The sequence below is a fragment of the Ursus maritimus genome, unplaced genomic scaffold, assembly GCF_017311325.1.
Source record: "Ursus maritimus isolate PB19 unplaced genomic scaffold, ASM1731132v1 scaffold_26, whole genome shotgun sequence".
NCBI lineage: Eukaryota > Metazoa > Chordata > Mammalia > Carnivora > Ursidae > Ursus > Ursus maritimus.
In genome coordinates this window covers 4,595,745-4,611,138 of record NW_024425119.1, presented here as the reverse complement: position 1 = coordinate 4,611,138, position 15,394 = coordinate 4,595,745, and the positions used below count along the sequence as shown (strand labels likewise).

Below are 15,394 nucleotides of genomic sequence, written 5' to 3'. Positions count from 1 at the left end.
GACCAGGGGAAAACACTTAGAGAGAAGAATCCAGAATAAGTCACAGGTAAACTCCTCCATAGGCATAGCAGCTGTATTCATGAGGCTGGATGCTCATCTCAGGGCTACTGTAGTACCTCCCACCCCAAATGTGAGAAAGAAAAAAAAAGCCCCACAAAAACTTAAAAGGCGACTTACAGTGGATTTTGAAGTCCTTGTATTGTCTGTCTTCAATTGCTACCACGTACAAAGCTGCCCGGTCTGGAAACATAAGCCCTCCAGGTTTCTGTTGATGAATTGTGGGGAAATGGGTCTCGTAATCTATTCACCTGACAAAGACATCACATTTTGAACTGCACATAGAGTCACCAGACAGGCACCCCCTTGCCAGCATTTCTCATTCAGCAGACTGTCACCTTGGCCAGGGTTAGGGTTCGGATGGCAATGCTCAATTTTTATTTGGGAGTGGGGATAATTTGAGGGACCTAGGTGGAGATCAAAGAACAAACAAACTGGGGTAAAGGTAAGTTCAGTGAGGAACAGTAAAAGGTGTTATGACCCTTTAGCCTGGACAAACCAGAGTAAGAAGCATGCTGGGCTCTCTGGCAGCAAAACAAGTCCTAAGTACCTGTTGACCAGAACAGCCTTTTGTCTTGACAACAGAGAATGGGTGTTGATTATAACCAAAGAAGCCAAGGTTAGACCTACAGAACAGTGTGGCAGACATGTTGGACCTGGGTACCATCATTCTGTCCCCTGAAGCAGATCTGGTTTAAGGAGAGTGGTCTGGAGGAGGTGACCTGCTAGCCCAAGCCCTCTCTGGAGTCCTCATGTTCTTCCTAGACTGTCGGCCAGGGGTAGAGCAGCAGGACAGCCAGCAGACCAACAAGGGGACAGCATGCAGGACACTTACCAGCCACTTGTCCCTGGCAAAGATCACCGTGTTGAGCATTGACTCATAGAACAGACAGTAGCCCATCCACTCGCTGATGATGATGTCTACCTTCTCCACAGGCAGCTCCACCTCTTCCACTTTACCCTTAAATATGGTGATGACTGGAAAATAGGAACCCCACGGCCACACTTTGCAGGGACCCTAGCCTGGAACCATGAGCACCCCACATCAGGGCCAGACCTACAGGTTTTAGCCATGTTCTGATTCTGCTTTTAGGATTCGACACACCTCACCCTTCACCAAGCTAGTTATACAAAGAGAACTGCAAACTACTTGCATGTTTTCTCCCTAAAACGTACTGGGCTGTGACTATGTCCTGGCCCTGTGCCAAGCCTGTGATAGGCACCATATCGTGTGATCTTCCCAGCAACTCCATGAAGTAAGCACACTATTATCACTCTCATTTAGAAGTGAGGCTTAAAGGGGTTGAATGGTGGGTGTGGAAGTAGAGACCAGGTATAAAATGCTATGACTCTAACACTCAGATCAGAGTCCCCATCCCATTTTAGACCACCATGATGGTTCAGATCCAAAGGGCAAGGATGTGCACATCCAGAGCTCAACTCCCAGTGGGTTCATGAGGAAGGCAACTTGGTGTCTTGACAAGATCATGGGCTCTGTAGTCAGGGGTTTATGTCCTGATCTCATTATTAACTATATGACTTTGCACAGGTTACTTGACCTAAATGAACTCTGATTCCCCAGAAAACAACCAAGGAAAGTAGTATCTACTTAGTGGGTAGTTGAACTGGAATGATGAAATAGCAAATGTTAAGTGTCAGGCTCATAGCAAGGGCTCAAGAGAAGGTAGACATCATCTGACATTTCCCCTCTTACTGACCAGCTGATGGAGAGGTGAAGGGGAAAAGGCTGGAACCACTCTCCTGCTCTTAGTGACCTCTGCTTGTGAGTCACTTCCTAGACTTCCTATCCCTCCATGGCAGGAGAAACTTCTTAGTTGCGTTTTTGATCATTTGACATAGTCATACACATAATTTTGGAGTCTCTTTTTGCATTAGTTGCTCTAAAGATCATAGCAAACACTATCTTAGATGCTGCTATGAAATTGACAGGGTGATCTATTGGTTGGCTGATTCCATCTGAACATTTCCTCTGAAAGGATACACATATTCACGTCTGAAATTCTCTTTCTGCACCATCTTCTGAAAAATCACACCATGCCTGAGCTTTGCTGGGAAAATTGAACAATAGCTTGTATTCAGGAGTGAAAAAAAACAAAACAAAACAAAACACTTGTACACACAAAGAGAACACATCTGTGCTGAATCTGAGCTTCATGAAAATGAATTTGGATTAGAGGCTCCTGGATGACAAAGGGCACACACGTCACTGGTTTTGTTTCATGTCCTCACATTAGATAATGCAGGTGATGAAGTGCCCATTAGAAACCTCTAATGATGATTTGCTCTCCAATACCTGGTGTTTAATCAAGTCTTAATCAGATAAGGCCTCTTTCATAAGCAGTCAGACACTTCGCAGATGCACATTGGTCCTAACCAGTCCAGACTGAGGCCCAGGCTTGTGTGGCCTTCCTGTACGACTCATGAGCCCTGCCCCTAAGCGGTAAGAGCGGGGAGGCCTAGTCGTCTCCAAAAGGTTCGGAAGGGGTGGGAGGAGTAGGTGTCAAAGCTCCGCTTCTCTGCTGGGGGGGGGGGGCGGGGGGCCTCCACAAACGCAAGCAAGAGCAGGGCCCGGGATGAACCAAGAGGATACACAAGGGGACAAAGTAAGGGATTTTTGAAAATGCAAAGAGAGTGCCTTATTTCTCATTATGAAGCAGAGCTGACAAATACATGCCTGACCCACCTGCCTCATTATTTGAGTGCAAAGCCTGGTTTGTCTTACTTTTGCAAATCTTTGTTGTTGTTGAAGAGTAACTGACATATCATATTATATTCATTTCATGTGCACAACACAGTGATTTGACATTGTATACATACATTGCGAACTGATCACGACAAGTCTAGTTACCATCAGTCACCATACAAACTTGATACAAATCATTGACTATATTCCTCATGCGGCGCATTACATCCCCATGACTTATTCATTTTAGAGCTGGAAGTTTGTACCTCTTAATCCCCCTCACCTGTTCCCCACCACCCCTACCCCACCTCTGGCAACAAGCAATCTGTTCTCCGTGTCTCTGAGTCTGGGTTTGGTTTGGTTCGGTTTTGCAGATTCCACTTCTTGGTGAAATCATGCAGTATTTCTCTTTCTCTGTCTGACTTCTTTCACTTACTGTGATGCCCTCAAGGCAGCCTCCCTTTCTTCTCTCTTTGCACATTTCTTGAAGGCTCTTCCCTAATGTCTGCATGTGTATATGGGCTTAGGTCTGCTCCATCTCCTACATTAGATCATGACCTCCACATGGCTCGGGAAGATGCTTTCTCTTGCCCATGGTGCCCCACAGCCTCCACTCTGTGTGCCTAGTACATGGTTCACCGGGCATGATTCTATGGACAGGACTCCAGTAGGACTGCAAGAAGTAGAGATGGACAAGAACTTATAGTCTAGTCTGACAGATGGGTGTGTACAGAACATTCCTGGGGTGTCCCCAGCATGAGTGACTGCTGTCCCTGTTCTCTGCAGTAGCACTCTACCCATTCGTTGCTATATCCTGATCACTATGGGTACAATAAATGATAGGTAGGTAGATAGATGAGAGAGAGAGGGAGAGGGAGAGAGAGATACGCACAGTGGGTCATAGAAAGGCAGAAGGAATCAATTAACCCTATTTAAGAAAAATCAACAGTCTGTGCCTCTGTTCACTTAACATCGCCCTTCTGCATCCAAACATTTCTCGGAGCAGATATAGCCCCAGCTTGGCTTGGTGAGTAGATGGGCCCTTTGTGAAAGGAAGAAGGCAGGCCTCCCTCAGTCCAGTTGTGGACTGGATTTCAGACCCCCTTCATCCCTGTGCTCAGGTGTGTCTCTACCATGCTCGATTTTCACAACCTTCGGCTGGTGTCCTAGAATCAGACAACTTCTGTTTTTGTTCCAGCTGACAACAAACCTTGATCAAACATTTCCTCCCCTTTGGGGCCTCAATTTCCTTATCATGGGGAAAAAAAGGAGGGGGATTGAACCTAAAAGTCTCTAAGATGATCTGCAGTGACAAAATGCCTTGACTCTTCAGATATATATTGAGCATATAAAAGGCATTCTGCAAGGTTTACTGGTAGAAGGTGCTGACACCAGTAAAGAAGCAGTGCCTGCAATGTCCAGTTTGACTCTAATTTGCACCAATTCCTTGAGGCTAACTTTTTTTTTTTTTTTTTTAAAGAGGCCATGTTGTTTCTATGGACCCAAATATAATTGCCCGGCTGAATCCTCAGGGATATTGTTCCTGTTTTCTACAGGCACACCAGCAACCACTTAAACTCCCAGATTCAATTTCCAGTCTGCAGAATGCTACCTCTTGTGGTGGGCTTTATGGCAACTAACTGGGGACTATTGGCCAGTGCAGTGCAGTGGGTTGGCTCCACGAACTGTGTGGGCATCGGAACCTTCTCCACGTCAAGCTTTTTCAAGGGGGATCTTAGCCTCTGATACTCAGGTTCTCAGCAGCTATGGGCTACAGAATCCCACTCCGAATCTGGACCCCACATCACTGACCCTGTGTCAGCTCAAGGTTGCACTGAGGTCCCTCTTTGGAGCTAGTTTTTATTCCATGGAGATGATGGGAAGTTTGTTCCAATAACAGGACCTTGGCTCTTAACTTTGGGAATGATTAATCATAACTAAGTGCACAACAGGGAGCAATGCACTCCAAACTCTAAATTGGGAGATTCTTCTCCTGTAATTTTAAGTTTGCAAATTAGACATCCAGATTTTTTTTCTTTTTTTGAATTTGTGTTCTTTTTATCTTGACTGTTTATTACAGAAAGCTAGCCAAACTGACTCACAGTTATTCATTTGACTTAAAAAAACAACAAGAACAAATCAGGCCAGCCTGATGTCCTCTGGGCCTCCAGCACGTCCATCAGTGTCAACTGACCCCACGGGTCCAAAGTTAGCGGCCTCCCCAGTTTAGACTCTTCTGTTCCCCAGAGTAGATCCTGCGTCACAGAGGAGTGGGCATGAGGGCCATGAGTGCGAGGCAGGGAGCACATTCTGAGACAGGTAGAGCCTCTTTGATGCTACCCCCACTGCAGCACGGCCACTAGCCGCCCCCCAGCTACCTTGCCATGTTGTTCACATGCCTATTTTGGCGACACCCACACCAGCTGCCATACACCCTCCAAGGGCCTGACTTGCTTCCAGGCTATGACTCCTTTTCTTAATTGTCTATTTTAGCTTCCTATTTCCAGGACCTAGCAGAGCACTTGACTCCTCACAAGCATTCAGAAATCATTGCTGAATGAATGAATGGATGAATAAGCAATTTTGAAAAAAGGGTATTTGGGTTCAAAGACAAAAGATCCTCAAACCAGTCCTAATTAGGATAGTAAACAATTACTAGCATTTGAATAGCAGCTTTGCAGAGTTATTTTACTTACATTATTTCTGTAACCCTCACAGGAACCTGTGTGGTTGGTTTTAGTATTCCTTCTGCCTAATGAGAAAACTGGAGTTTAGAGAAATCAAAAGGTAGAGCCAAAAGCAAGGCCTATTGTATAACTTGGTACAAGTCACCAGCCTCCCTGAGGTTGCCTTCCTTCATCCATCAGCAGATATAATATCTGACTTACCTACCTCATGGGATTGTTGTGGACACCAAGCAACTGCTTGGGAATGATGGGGGAAAAGAAATCAGAGAAGGCCAAGGACTGACCCAGTCTTCTCCTGAAGGCTGTTAGTAGGGTGAGGAGAGGTAGAGCCATCATGAGCCCATCAGGGTGGTGGAAGAGGAACCCATCCACCTCCCGGTATCAGCTCTGCCCCAAGGGTCCAAATACATGGATAAACCTCTCTTACAAAGTCAGACCCAGCCCCATTCTTGAGCCAGTAGTGGTGGGACAAAGAGGACAACAACTTTACCCCCAATATCTGGTGAGACTTGGAATACACCCTACAGCCAACAGACCCCATAACTGTAGTGGCAGAGATGAGCCATGGGTGCTTTGTAGCCTCAGTGTAGTAGAAACTTCAATATGGTACCCCCCTTTCCTCCTCAGCCCCCCTTTCACCCGAGAACATAGGGCTTGAGCTTCTGCCTTGCCCCTGGTACATCATCTGCCTGGCTTCGTGTCCTAGCCTGCTCTGGCTCCCTTAAGGACCAAGGGCCTTTTTGCTTAGCTAGAGCTCTGAGGTCCTGCTAGCTTTGGCTAGAGACCTTCCCTGGCCAGAGATCCTGCACAGCTGGATCAGGCAGTCAAAACCCTACCAGGACTCACCCCCACCCCAAGTTATCACCCACCACTTAGGACCCTTGGCATGGCACAGCCGGAGCAGATACCTCATACATTGGCCAGAGGCAGAGAATCGTACGGGCTTGGCCAAGTGGGGCCAGGATGAGGAAGGCAGTCGTATGGGACAGGGTGGTTGAATCAGTGAGAATGTAGATGGCAGCAAAACCTCCCTGAGGCTCCAAACTCAGAAAATCATCCCAGGTGTCACTGCAGCTCACTACCTAGTGCTTACATGGGACAGGCACAAAGTGTCTCCCATCTCAGGGAGCTGGCCTGGGTGGTCCGTCTGCGTGTCACACTCCTGTCCACTCAGCAGTTGGCCTCTTTGGTCCATCAGGTCTATGCCTCAGTGACCTCCCTCCAGAAGCTTCCTCACTTCCGGTACTGTGCTGGTCAGTGTCTAACAACCAGCTCCGGGAGGGGGGCAAAGGTGCTTGCTGGTGTCTATGGTCTAAGTATCTCCACCATCGCTGATTTCTACTCACCCCAGGACGTCCCCCTTGCACAGTTGGGAAGAAAAGTGCAAGGCGGTGTGAGCCGTGTGAGCCGGTCCAGCATGCCATTATGACCCCCCAGTCAGAAGTGGGCACCCCACTTTTCTCAACAACTCCATTGTGTTTTGTTCTAAGACCTGTCACCATTTGTTCACTTGCGTTCATGTCAGTCCTCTCCATGAGATGGTGAGCTTCACCAGAGCAAAGAGCCTGTCTGTTGGGTGTGTGGTTGGTGCCCAGCACCTGGCATGTGGTGTGGAGTGGGGCACGACAATGCCTGAAGGAACGAGTGTGTGAAAACCAGCCCTAAGATTATTAATGGGCTGCTTCACGAACAGTTAGAAACGGGAAGTAGCAATTGCCGGGACTCACTAGTACAGGTTCATTAAAAACAATTATATCTGATTAATCTCAGTTCTTCTTTTGACAGGGTTATTAGTCAAGTTAATAAATGAAATAATAACAACAGCAGCTAACATTTATTGGCTGCTTAGTGCCCACGGGATACCGTCGTGTTTTACACAGCGGTGTGGTGGTAGATACTGAACAACTGGGGCTCCAGGGGAAGTAGCCCTGGTTTGTAGCATTTGTTGATTTCTGTGGTGTAAATATTCTCATGGTGGTCAGTTTCAAGCCACTAAAGTGACTTCATCCATATCACAAATGTACTGAAAATTTGACAATCCGCCCCCGGGAGGCTATAGGAGCCTGTTTTGGCACACCATGGTTTTGCCTAGTAACGTGGAATTGTCACAATGACCCTATGAGGTATGCTCTGCTATTGTTCCCATTTCACAGATGGGGAAACTGAGGCACAGAAAATAAGGTATCCAAGATCGCAAGCGGAGTGTGAACCAGGAAGCCTGGTCCAGAGTCAATGCTGTTCACCGGCCGCCCTCCCCATGCCAGCAGTGCACCATGTGGGCACTTCTAACGGACTCTGACAAGGCCTTGCCTCCATGGATATGAGATTCACCACTGGCTACTTGGCTGTATTCAAAGGCGCTGATCGAGAGCTGAACGCAGACCAGCCTACAGGCGCTCCCATGCTCACCCCAGGGCGCCCATCACATATGCAGGAACACCAAGCACAGAATGGTGACCCTGGGAAGCCGTGCTCTCGGGAGTCCTAGCAGTTGTAAGGAAGGACCAAATCTACCAGCATGAGGTCTACTATGAATAAAAAGGGGGACTCTCTGTTTGGATTCAAGACACAGATTAGGAGCCACAGCTTGGCAGTAACTCCAACAGACAACAGATACGGGTATGGACAGACAACAGATTGTAGCTGACTCCAGCTCAGTGCCGGATGACGTGCGTTTTCTACCATTGCTAATGGAAGCTGGAGCCATGGTGTCAGCAGCACAGCATCTGGGTCTCTCCAGTAGCTGGTTGGGTTTATTTCTTAGCATGACTCCAAGGGTAAGAGGGGAGATGGTGACTCAAACAAAAGCCAAGGGTGAAAGAAAGGGTGGGGGAGCGGTCGGGGGATGTGGGAGAAGGGCTGCCACCTGAGAAGGAGGCTCAGAGGCCCCAGAGGAAAGAAAGGGAGCGTGGGCAAGGCTGCAGGGAGCAAATGCTTCCCACAGCCATGGCTTGCAGGTGGCTGGTGGCAGGGTCTCTGTCAGGGGCACCTCCAGGACTGCATGACCCCAGGGCACAGGAGGAAACGGGCCGCAGCAGAGAATTCAAGCATCATCTGTGAAAGTCTTGGAGTGTGTGCTCAAGAAAGAGCAAAGTGCCCAAAAGGAGCCACACTTAATGCTTGTTGAGCACCTACTATGCCGGAAGCCCAGCACCGGGCACTCCATGAACACTCTCTCACATCCCCCAGGAACTCCGCAGGCTGTGCAGGGACATAGCTCCTCTCTGGGCAGCAGATGAAGTGACAGGACAAAGCGTCCCTCCTGAGACGTTGCAGAGCTGGCTGTCCATTGCCACTCTGCCGGCTTACGTTAGGCTTAGGCCCCTCCGTCTGTGACACTCCTGCATTAGACGTGCTCAGGTAGAAAAAGAGAGAGGAGAGGAGGGCTGGCTACACTTTCTCCCTTTAGTTTTCTGAGAAATAAATGGTTTCTAATTCTTTTGTTCCTAGAACTATAAAAATTTCATCAGTCCCTGAGCACCTGTGTCAACTTTCACAAACAGACCCAGCTTTTGAGGCATCTCGCCAGCGCACTAGTTTCCTCAGCAGGGAAACAGAGAAAATAGCAGTGCTTAAGTCAAAGAGGAGCCTCCAAGCACGTGAGTGGGCCACGTGTGTGGCAGAACCACATAGCTGCGTGACCACTGCAGGTGGCTTCGTGGAGGTGTGTGTCTCCATGTGGATAAACCCCGCCCCAGGAGCAGCGTGGAGGTGGAGGGGGAGAGGGCTTGATTGATTCTGGGTAGCAGGTATTTTATGTCCCGTGTTGTTATTTATGTCTCCACACCTACACTCCTGAGCCCCACACAATTGGCTGTTGCAACATTTCAAAAGCATTTCCATGGAAGCGTTCATACAGTCAAGCTGTCCTCTCTCGGTACACATGCCAAGGCTGAGTGAGCGGGTGCCACACAGGGGGCCATGGGCGGCCTCCCCGGCTCCACCCGCCTGTTGCTATGCCTGAGAAAGAAGAAGTGGGAACAACGTTGCCTTGTAAGGGCCCCTGGCCCCAGAGTTCCCTCCTCCTCAGTACACTGGATGTGAGGGGTAGGAGAAGGTATGAGGCATGGAGGGGGTGGCTATTTACTGGGGGACAATGGTTTGTCCCTCTTGGGCCTTTGTTCACTAGCACAGAATCAAAAGCCATCAAAATACAGAGCATGGAATGATTCCCTCCTAAAGCCATAAGGTGAGACTGAGCAAACTAGATGTCCAGGCAGCCCCAGGAAGAGGTGTGTGTGCGGCTGCCACAATGGTCCAGTAGGGGGGATTAAAGTTGAGCGGAATGAGGGCAGCCCCACACGGCACATCAGAGTCCTGGTGCAGGAAGCAGGGCATCCTGTGAAGGGGTGGCCTGGGGTGGGAGGGGGAAATCCAAGGGGGCGACAGGGCCTGGTGCAGCGGACTGGAGTCTGAGCAGGGAAAGGAGAATGCCCATGCAGGTGTCAGAGCCCAGCACGGGGTGAGAGACACATCTGCATTGGGCAGGAGGTGGTGACAGTGGGAGATGGTGCACATTCGAAGGGATTGATTCAATAAGTAAACATATTAAGAATTGTGGGAGCCAGGTTTTACACTGCCAGAGAAAGGAATCTCCAACACAGGCAGGGAGGAAGTTAGAGCACCCTGGTGGGTGCTGGTTAGAGCCAGGGTATCACGTGAAGTCACACTTGACAGGATGTATAGACAGATTCAGAAACACATGTTATGTAAATGCCTATGCGTACACACACACACACACACACACACACACACACACACACACACATCCTCTGGTTCTTTCCACTGAAGCAGCCTGGGGACATCAACGTCCTAAAATCAATGAGCACACTTAGCCCCAGATCCTAGTGTCTAAGGGCCATTGTCCACTAAATGGGCTCAAGACTCCTTGGAGAAATGACTGGTTCTAAAACAAAGCCATGTAAAGTATAAGATGAGCCTGGAACATTTGTGCCAGAAAATAAGAAAGCTCACAAAAAAATGAAGAAGGAATGTCAAAAGGATGCAGAAGTCAGCTTGAAGGGGGTCCCGTGACCATATTAGGAACAATTTGTGTATCAAAATAAGTATTGATAATAATAGACATAACCTATTGAATAAAATAAGGAATTAATGATAAGGAATGAAACATTTACATGGTTTCAAACTGCCTCCCCCAGAAAATCCCACTAATTACAAAAGGAGAAAGAGCAACTTGACCGTGAAGAAGCCTGGCAGACATTACCTTATCCAGGGATCAAAGTCAATGCTGTCAGTGACAAGACAAATCCAAACTGCATGTCCCCAGGACCGTGCAGGGAGAAGGATACAGCATCTCAGCCAAACCCATTAGGGCAGAAGCATCCCACATCCTCAGATGGAGGGGCATCCTACAGAACTCTGGCCTGCAATCCTCAAGGGTCAAGGTGACAACAGTTGAGAAAGGTCTGGCTGCTCCAGCCTGAAGGCACCAGAGATGCAGCATGTGGTTTAAAAAGGAATCCATTTGCTTTGAAGGATGTTAGTTCGACAAGTGGCCAGCAGAAGTAGGCTCTGAGCGCTTGAGAAGGATCATGTAAGAACGTTAGTCTCCTGATTTTGATGGTCGCAGTGTGGCTATGAAGAGAAACTTGTGGGACACGCATATTCGTGTCTTCAGGGCTGATGGGGCATCATGTCAACAACTTGCTCTCAAAGCATTCAGGAAAAAAAGAGGAACTTGCATCTTTTCTACAAAGTGAAATGTTCTGAGGGTTAAAGGAAAGGAAGGGGAATAAGAAAATTTACAGGCGGCTGAAGCAGAGGAGGGGAAGGGGGGCTCTGAGGTGCGACCAGAGGGCACGATGAGGAGCTGTGAGCTTTCTTTTTCCTGGCAAGCCTTCAGAGCCAAACTGCCCTTTTCTGAGGTCAGGCACTCCTCAGCTAATGTTCTCCCCTCTCCCACTCAGGTCCACCCCACACACTGCTACCAATGGCTGCAGGCAGCTGCCCTCTGCAAGCCAGCGGGTCTACAGTTCTAGATCCCAAGAGCTGGCAGCAAGAAACAGATGAAGAGTAAGGGGGGCTGGGCAGAGCCTCCCTCCAAGGGCAGACATCCCTGCACAAGTGAACCTTTACAGAGGCAGGGAATGGTCTAAATGTCCTTTGAAGGGCATTTAGGGCCCAAGGATGGGACTGAGAGATGTCTGATCAGACATCTATTTGCACCCACCCTCCTCTCCGAAGAGGTTTTAATTTTCATTTCTGGGATTGGCAGCCACTGCTGGGGCTTCCACATCAATGTAAACACACTTCAGGAGAGAGGACAGGAGCAAGAGCCAAGACCGAAGGTTCTGCCCTAGCTCCCCTAACCTCAGCTTCCACATCTGTTAAATGGGGGAAAACCTCCTGTGCTATGGCACAGAGCTGGAGAAAGGGATGTCAGATGAAAACATGTGGATGGCAGGCTGTTTCACCCTTGCAGAGAAAGAATTGGCCAGCTTTCTTTTTCCATCTTTAGTAGGCAAGTAGAGCACTCACCTCTCTTTCCCTTCTGCCCACGTCAGGTACTTTTCTGAGGAGTGTACAAAACAGCTCGCTCCCCTGAGCGAACCAAGAGAGGCTGGACACCAAAGCCAGAAGTCAGGGGTGTCTGAGCAACATTTCCCCTACTCAGGCTGGAAAGAGGCCTCTGGACCTCTGCTTATGGCCCACCCAATACCCCTAACCTTTTGTGCTACTGCTCGCCCATCATTGCCCCCTTCCCTTCCTCATTTCCTGCCTTAAGGAGCTTAGCTTCTATGACCCGTTATTGCAATCAACTTCTGTCTCTCCCGTTAAAGCCCTCATCCAGGCAGCCCTCTTTACACCCAAGCTGGTGAACATGGTAAGGGGAAATTCACTCTCAGACCGAGCGTGATTACTGTCTATCTATGTTGATTCATCTCCAGCAGACGCTGACCACTCCCCAACAATCCCCACTAGTCTTACTACTATTTTTGCCTTTCTCCCTCCTTCTAAAAGACCATCCCATCCCTTCTCATGTCTCTTTTCATCCCCCTCTTCTCTGCCAATGACTGTCTCATTCTTTGAAAAGGAAATGGAAGCAATAAACTAGGGGCTTTCCACTGCCAGCCCACCTCTATCCGGACCCACACTCCCGACTTTCCCTTTGGTTCCTTACTCCAAAGAAAAGGCCAACCACTGAACCTGTGCTCTGAACTCAAGGTCTCGCTCCTGTATCTTTCTCCTGTATCTCCCTCTCTACTGGACAATTGAATCAAACACACTTTTCCATATCTCTAGCCTTAAAAAACAATTCTCTGTCTTGGCCCCACATCCCCCTGTAGCTACAGTTCCACTTTTCTGTTCTCCAGCCCGGCAAGAAGACTTACTTATAGCCTTCCCTTCGCAGTCTGTCCCTAACCTACTCTAACTGGACTTCAGTTCCCCCCACATTGAGTCCGCTCTTGTTTAGAACACCAGTACCTTCCATGGGGCTTGATTCAACAGTCGCTTCTCTGTTCGTACCTTAGTTGATCTCTTAGCATTCCTTACACTTGTCCCTTCCTCCTTCCCTTGGCTTCATGGTACATCTCTCTCCTGAAGGTCCACTAGCCTCACTGGGGTTATCTTCTCTGCCTCTTGCTTGCTCTTTCTCCTCTGCTTGACCTCTAGATGTTAAAAATGTCCCAGCGCCCTATCTTTGGCCCATTTCTTTCTTCCAGCTCTACTTTATCCCTAAGTGATGTCATGCTGTAGCTTCAAATAAAATCCATATGCTGAAGACTCCCACCTGTATATGTCATGCTCTGGCTCTCCCTGGAACTCTAGACTCACATATCCCATCTTACTCAACATGTCTACTGGATGTCCATCTCAAACCTGACATGTGCTGAAGAGAACTTTTGACTCCTTTCTCCCTCCCATCATCCCTAGGAATGCTCTGCTTTCAGTCTCCCACCATCCGTCCATCATTCAAGGCGACAAAATAGCCCTTGCTCCTGTCTTATCATTCCCACATGTATACCATCAGTAGGTCCCCTTGCCTCTAGCCCAAAGTGGTCACCTTTCTTACCTCCACTGCCACCACCCTTGCTACGAGCCATGCCACAGTCCATCTCCTTAGTACTGAAAGAGCCTCTTAATGTGTCTCTGCTTACACTCTTGATTCCTACAACCTATTCTAATCCATACTCCATAGGAACTACTTCTCCCTTGCATAAAATTCTCCAAAATGCCTCCATCATCCTTAGAAAAAAATTCACCTTGGTTTTCCTAGTTTACAAATCCTACATGATCTGGCCCAGCTCAGCACCGGACTTGGGGGCTCAATCTCATCAGGTTGACTGATAAAAGATGCAAGGAGTTCTTTGAATCAGGGACACTTGTGGGTGTGAGTGTGTTCAAGATATATTCCAGGAGGAAGGGCCTGGGAAATGTTGCAATGCATGGGAAAGGAGTGAGGGGAGGAAGGGAAAGGAGAGCACCTTTCTTTATAATCAGACTCCAGCTTGGAGAAGGTCCCACTCCAAAGGGCAGCCTAATTGCCAAGACACCATCAGCAGCAACAGGGCCCATGGGCAGTAGAGGACTGCATTTCTCCAAAGGCAGAGCCGGGGGTCTGCTAGGATGCCCCTGGTTGGCTGATGGGGAAAGGTAGGGCTGGGGGTTGTGGAGAGGGAAAAAGAGGAGGAATAGCTGCCATTTTGCAAAACTCAATAGGATGCCTACAGCTGGGGCCAAGCAGAGGAAATGGTGGCTAAGCCATGGAAGCTGAGCTGGGAATAACGTGCTCTTGGCTGACATGGCTGGGATGGGAAACCTCAGAACCCCATGGGCACAGTCCTGCAAATAGGGCCTCAGCCGGACTCCACCATCCCAAGGCCAAGTGCTCTGTACTCTTCCCTCTTATGTCAGTCTATACCACCCAAACAAGAAAGCACAAGCCCCCTCACCCCCTCCATCCATGGGAAAACACATGGAGGTATGTCTTACTGTTGTCCAAGTGGTTGGCCTTAATGATCTTCTCCGAGTAGTCAGAAATACTGGAACATTCGATCTAGAAAGGGCACAGAACAAAAGAGTGAGGCATAAAAAAGATCACAGCACATCCAGCACTAATTTAACTTATGGAGAAGCTGAGCCTAGAGGGGTACAGTGACCTGCCCACAGCCATACAGTTATTTTGCGGCAGATTGAAAACTACAGTGAACCCTCCTGATCAGAAGGCCAGTGGCTCTTGCATTGAATCTCTTTGCTTTTGCCATGAGGCTGACTTCCAGCCACTGCTTCACAATGGAGGGCCTGGTGTCCAAGTTAGGAGATTCGGAAGGGGCTGGCAGGCTTCCTCCTGGCCAGAGGAGAATGGGATGAGGCTGCATAGCTGCTGTCCTCCTGGGGGAGGACATGGGAAGGCAAGCCACAGCCAGAGCTGCTGTGAGTCTCCAGGGACATGACTCTACCCACTCCCTGATCCCAATTCTCCCTGTTATATGGGGTACATTCCAGGATAGAGAAATGCCACGCCAGGGTCTCAGGGTCAGTCTTGAGATCCATCTCACCGCACAGGTCACACACAAGTTAATTCTCACCCCTTCTGTGATGTCCACCTTTGAGATAATTAATTCTTTTTAATCTACAAGTCTTTCCAAGCTCCCAAAATCTCCTAAGCAAAGGGTCAATATATGTGAGAAATTAGCTGGCCATCAGCTGAGAGCGGGACCTTGTGGAAGTAATGGAATATCCAGCCCCAGCCTGGGGCACATGTTAGGGAAGGACCAGAGGACTGGAGCCAAAGGGACAGCTGCTAAGAGCTGCTCTCACCTCCTTAGCTGCCCCCACAGAGGCTGCCACTCACCTCCACACTCCCGACCCCCCTCAGACTACCCCAGGGCCTCCCAGAGAGTATTTGCATAGGAGAACCCAAGGGGGCTGCCCACAGCCTCCACCAAAACCTTGAGGATGGGTAAGGGTGCCTGCAGGGTCA

At 48.9% G+C, this 15,394-nt stretch overlaps 1 protein-coding gene across 1 annotated transcript in view; it reads right to left on the bottom strand.

Annotated features, from left to right (window-relative positions):
• The window catches only part of PRMT8 (protein arginine methyltransferase 8), a 91,120-nt gene that overhangs the window by 22,829 nt on the left and 52,897 nt on the right, over positions 1-15,394 (bottom strand). Inside the window, exons 4-6 of the mRNA XM_040642050.1 lie at positions 14,404-14,467; positions 893-1,035; positions 178-265 (exon numbers count right to left, since the gene is read on the bottom strand). Of these exons, the coding sequence (XP_040497984.1) occupies positions 178-265; positions 893-1,035; positions 14,404-14,467 (295 nt within the window). The remainder of the gene's footprint in view (positions 1-177; positions 266-892; positions 1,036-14,403; positions 14,468-15,394) is intronic.